The sequence below is a fragment of the Coccinella septempunctata genome, chromosome 9 (genome assembly GCF_907165205.1).
Source record: "Coccinella septempunctata chromosome 9, icCocSept1.1, whole genome shotgun sequence".
Classification (NCBI taxonomy): domain Eukaryota; kingdom Metazoa; phylum Arthropoda; class Insecta; order Coleoptera; family Coccinellidae; genus Coccinella; species Coccinella septempunctata.
In genome coordinates, this window is record NC_058197.1 from 20038810 (window position 1) to 20043610 (window position 4801).

At 38.9% G+C, this 4801-nt stretch overlaps 3 protein-coding genes across 6 annotated transcripts in view; all 3 read left to right on the top strand.

Annotated features, from left to right (window-relative positions):
- LOC123320324 overlaps positions 1 to 4801 on the top strand; it is a 376599-nt gene that overhangs the window by 325431 nt on the left and 46367 nt on the right. The gene's annotated exons all lie outside the window — the stretch shown is intronic.
- LOC123320287 (farnesol dehydrogenase-like) lies at positions 88 to 1723 on the top strand. The gene is made up of 5 exons (XM_044907572.1): positions 88 to 462; positions 790 to 1000; positions 1059 to 1327; positions 1380 to 1529; positions 1582 to 1723. The coding sequence occupies exons 1-5, from the start codon at positions 367 to 369 to the stop codon at positions 1618 to 1620; spliced, it is 765 nt and encodes a 254-aa protein (XP_044763507.1). The 5' UTR covers positions 88 to 366; the 3' UTR covers positions 1621 to 1723.
- Positions 1818 to 4465, top strand: LOC123320265 (putative tricarboxylate transport protein, mitochondrial). 3 transcript variants are annotated; one of them, XM_044907530.1, is made up of 6 exons: positions 1818 to 2121; positions 2270 to 2418; positions 2477 to 2684; positions 3100 to 3323; positions 3382 to 3546; positions 3603 to 4465. In XM_044907530.1, exons 2-6 carry the CDS (start codon positions 2295 to 2297, stop codon positions 3839 to 3841), a joined length of 960 nt encoding a protein of 319 aa, XP_044763465.1. In that variant the 5' UTR covers positions 1818 to 2121; positions 2270 to 2294; the 3' UTR covers positions 3842 to 4465. The 3 variants fall into 3 exon arrangements, with proteins under 3 accessions (XP_044763465.1, XP_044763466.1, XP_044763464.1); XM_044907531.1 differs by having other exon boundaries at positions 2282 to 2418; XM_044907529.1 differs by having other exon boundaries at positions 1819 to 2121; positions 2228 to 2418.

Genomic DNA, 4801 nt, shown 5'->3' on the forward strand with positions numbered 1-4801 from the left:
AATGAATTTTAATGTGTATCTTTTCCCTTACTTTCCCCATGAATCGTATTCCAAGTATACAGGATGTTCGAATGAATTTCCAACGTCCTTGTTGATCTGTAGCAAATTCCAATTGACAAAAATACCAACTACGGTCCTTAAAAGCAACCGGGCTGTACCAAGCTGCAAGGAAATGTCAATATTTTCCGGACAGCAAACTCATCATTCAACAAGACATCGATTAGAGCTTCGTGACCCATGCGCTCATTTATTCGCATGTTGAAATAAATTTTTATGCTGAAATTTCCGATTGGTCCCATTCGTGATCTACTTGGAGGTTGAGGTACTCGTGTCTTCTGAAGTGACAGGGGAAATAGGGACGTTGAGATGGAAAAATGGCAAGGGAAAGTAGCTATTGTAACTGGTGCAAGTGCTGGGATAGGCGCTGCTATAGCCAAGGCTTTGGTGCAAAAAGGAGTTTTGGTGAGATTATTTTTCATCCTCTGAGTCACGACGCACGATTTAGTTCGCGTTTCTGCCTACCACGACTGCACAAAGAAGTAGATTAATGAAAACCTATTCAGGGTAGCTTAAAAACAGAGAGATGAAGCAGATCTTACAGAACCATCAACAAAAAAGGTTTAAAGAACTCATCTTTTGACAGGTTATGTGTAGATAGCCTAGGGTACCAATAGTTGTATGAATGTACAGAAAAGATCGGGAGATTGCAGTGCAGGAATATTTATTTGGTGCCATAGAACGCCCTCTATAGTGCCTCCAAGCATTTTCAACCATTGACACTGTCCTCAGGTTGCAGGACTGGCAAGGAGGATAGACCGTATCGAGGAGCTGTCCAGGACCCTGTCCATGGAAGAAGCACCCGGTAAACTGTACGGATTGAAGTGCGACATCACCAAAGAAGAAGACATACTGAAATCGTTCAAATGGATCACGGAAAACGTCGGTCCGGTCCATATACTCGTCAACAACGCCGGCTTGATCAAACCCACCAGTTTGACTGGTTAGTTTCGCTTTTAAAACACAAAAAACTACGTGTTTTTACTGTTATATTTCTGTAGAGGGCGCCACTCAAGATTGGCGTAAGGTTTTCGACGTAAACGTCATGGCGTTGTGTATTTGCACCAGGGAGGCGTTGAAAATAATGCGGAAAAATAAGATTGACGGTCATATAATACATATAAACAACATAGGTGGCCACGTTATACCTTGTATACCTAAGGATGAATCACTAATGAATGTATATCCAGCATCAAAGTTTGCCGTGACTGCTTTAACCGAATCTTTGAGGCAGGAATTGAAAATTCTCAAGAGTAAAACTAAGGTCACTGTAAATATTCATCAGAACTTAAGGGAAACATTTTAATCAGTCGATATTTCAGAGCATCAGTCCTGGGATGGTCATTACATCTGAGTTTCAAAAAAACCTAGGAAGTGCTGCAAGTCTTTATTACAAAGACGGTCCGACAATCAAACCGAGTGACGTAGCCGAAGCTGTCATCTATTCCCTCTCGACTGGTGAAAACGTTCAGGTTTGTTAAAAAAATCTCAATATTCTCAGGTTTTTCAACTACCCCGTTACAGGTTCAAGACCTCATTATTCGACCCTTCGGTGATACGTAAGCATCGAATTTCGTGTAGAAATCGCTGTTAGATCTCCATTTCAATAAATTTTCCACGCAAACTGTTTTTTTTCGGATCCTCCATTTAACGGATGACCCCCGTACATCTGGTTACCCAGATTTCGATGGGTCCATCTGTTGACATTTGGCGCCTGTTTGTTCTGTGATTACGATGGTCCGATCGCGCGATTGTTTATTTTTATTTATCGTATGTTGACGTTTCTCAAACTTTCGATTTTGCAACTTGTTAAGTGCTTGCCTTATTATCTAATGAGATTAATTCCGTTCATGTGATACGGTCCTGCATGTTTGATATCAGCGACTTATGTTTTAAACGCTCGAAATTCCTAAGGTCAATGTAAAGACAAAGTGATGGTATGAATTGATCGACCTTGTTTGTACCCTGAAATGGTTTCAACTTTCGAGCTACTTTCGACTGATTTATCGAAATAGTGGAGTTGAATAACTCGGACCAGGCGTAGGTTGAACTTTGCACCCGAAGGTACGTATATATGTTTACCTGAGTAGCTTGGTATTGTTGGTGCTTATCTAGTTCCTCAATTTTTTATCTGTTAATTCTTCAATCCCCTTCGAACCTATTGTTTCAGGGTCATTTTCGGTTAAACATTCTAGAAGTAATTTTGATACAGTGTCGGTGCCAGTTGCAGGATTACCATGGACCCATTCAGAAAGAATTCTCAACCGATAACTCCATTCATTACAAGACCCTGGATGAACAAGAATGGGGCTGCTGCAGCAGCTTCTTCCGGTTCATTGGGGCTCAAAGGAATAATAGCAGGTGAGGTGTAACCTGTCATTGGGAAAAATCCTTCTTTACGTTTGACATTGATTTTCAGGTGGCATTACTGGGGGTATTGAAATTTGCATAACATTCCCAACAGAATATGTTAAAACACAGTTACAATTAGACGAAAAGGGGGCACAGAAGCAGTACACGGGCATAGCGGATTGTGTGAAAAAAACGGTGAAGAGCCATGGTGTTTTTGGGCTTTACAGGGGGTTGAGTGTTTTGGTTTACGGATCTATCCCAAAAAGTGCGGTAAGGTAAGGATGTAATTGATTTAAATTGCTTTCTGATGATTGGGAGTGGATAATGAAGAGGGCAATTAGTTTTCTAATTATTATGTAATTTCATTTCCATTCTGAAGCCATAAAAATGCAAGGTTATTATGAAGAAACCACTAAAAAGCTGTTTGTGCTTGGCAAGAAAATCAATTCCAAAGTTTTACTGGCTGAATATCATTATGAGAGTCACTCAATAATGCATGCAAATGATTTCAGTTTCTATAGAATTAATTAAGAGTCATGTTTATATGCATAAATTGGTTGAAAATTTACGCAACCAAAGTTTCTCAACTGACATTAGAGAATCCAGAAGTTAACCTCATTTAACACCTGTCACAACGACATCTTGAATTTTGACAGAAAAAGTGATTTCTCAGAAATCTGGTTTTTGTAGGTTCGGAAGTTTTGAATTCTTCAAAAACCAACTTGCCGATGAAAACCACGAACTGGGTCCGATTAACAGGCTGCTATGTGGTCTTGGGGCTGGTGTGGCCGAGGCCATTTTCGCTGTTACCCCAATGGAGACTGTGAAGGTGAAATTCATCAACGACCAACGAAGTGCCAAACCTAGGTTTAAGGGATTTGTTCATGGCGTCGGTATTATTGTGAAAGAACATGGTTAGTGGTAAGATGGTTGAATTGGTGGGCTTTTAATTGATGTTTTACGATTACTTAGGTATCAGCGGTGTGTATAAGGGTTTGTCTGCGACAATAATGAAACAGGGTTCGAATCAAGCCATCAGATTTTACGTGATGGAAACGATGAAACAATGGTATAAGGGCGATGATAAAAATAAGAAGATACCAAAGATGGTTGTCGGAGGTTTTGGTGCTATTGCAGGTAAATCAAGGAGAAAACTCGAGAAAGTTAGGATCTTACACTCCTTTTTTCCACAGGTGCTGCTTCAGTATTCGGTAACACCCCCTTGGATGTCGTTAAAACTAGAATGCAAGGGTTGGAAGCTTCAAAGTACAAAAACACGTTAGACTGCGCCCTAAAAATTTGGAGACAAGAGGGGCCTATGGCATTTTACAAAGGCACCGTACCTAGATTAAGTAGAGTGTGTCTGGACGTTGCCATAACCTTCATGATCTACGATAGCTTTATGGAATTATTCAACAAAGTTTGGAAGTAGGACTAGACTGAGAAAACGTCTGTTGTTTATTCGCATCGATGTTTTATTCATGTCCATAAATGCTTGTCAATTCAAGGTAACAGTTGGTAAAATTTGACATTTATTATTTGACAGGTGTTAGGTTACGCTGATTTGGGGTTAGGTTATGATCTAATGCTGAATTCTTAAGTTATTGCTTTTTAAAATTCAACGAGTTCTTGTGATAGAAGAGCATATTCCATTAGATTGTATCGACGATTGTTGCATTTAACGGCTCAGGTTTTGAGTTTACGGCATTTCGAGAGAACGTACAGTCGTGCATTTCGTTTATTTTTTAGGTCAGAGGTTAGATTATTTTTATTAACGCCATATTTTTCTACCGATTGTAAATGTTAGAGGGTGAATTTGTCCTAGTCAAGTTCTAAAATGAGGGTTGAAAGTGAATCTCCGATTTTGGAATTGTCCTTCTTGCGTCTTAATTGTTACGGTTCAAAATTGTTTTCAAATTTTATCTTTATAGATTATATGTATACTCAACCAGAGGTATTTTGTTATATTTGAATATTGTTTTTGTACGTTGCGTTTTGGAGATTATATTCTCTAATGAGCTTGTATTTTATGTTAGTAAAGTTTTTAGAAACATTATGTATCTATTATGTTCCCACACAGTTTTTTTATAGGTCCGATCCTCATATCCCTGCCATAAATGATAATTTTATTGTTCAGTTACACAGAGGATTGAGTACGTTAACGCTGCGACTCGAAAAAACGCATTAAACTGAGAATAAACCAGAAAATACTAAAATTACTTATAAACCCCTTCTGGAACGCAGCCTTTGAAGTGTAAAGGGGGCTTAACCATGTGTGCACAGAAATAAATTTGATCCGACTCGATGGTTGACAATATTAGTGTTCTGTGGTTGACAACTCTTGTCAAAACAAACAAAAATGATTAAAATGACAAGCTGCTGAGAAGAGAAG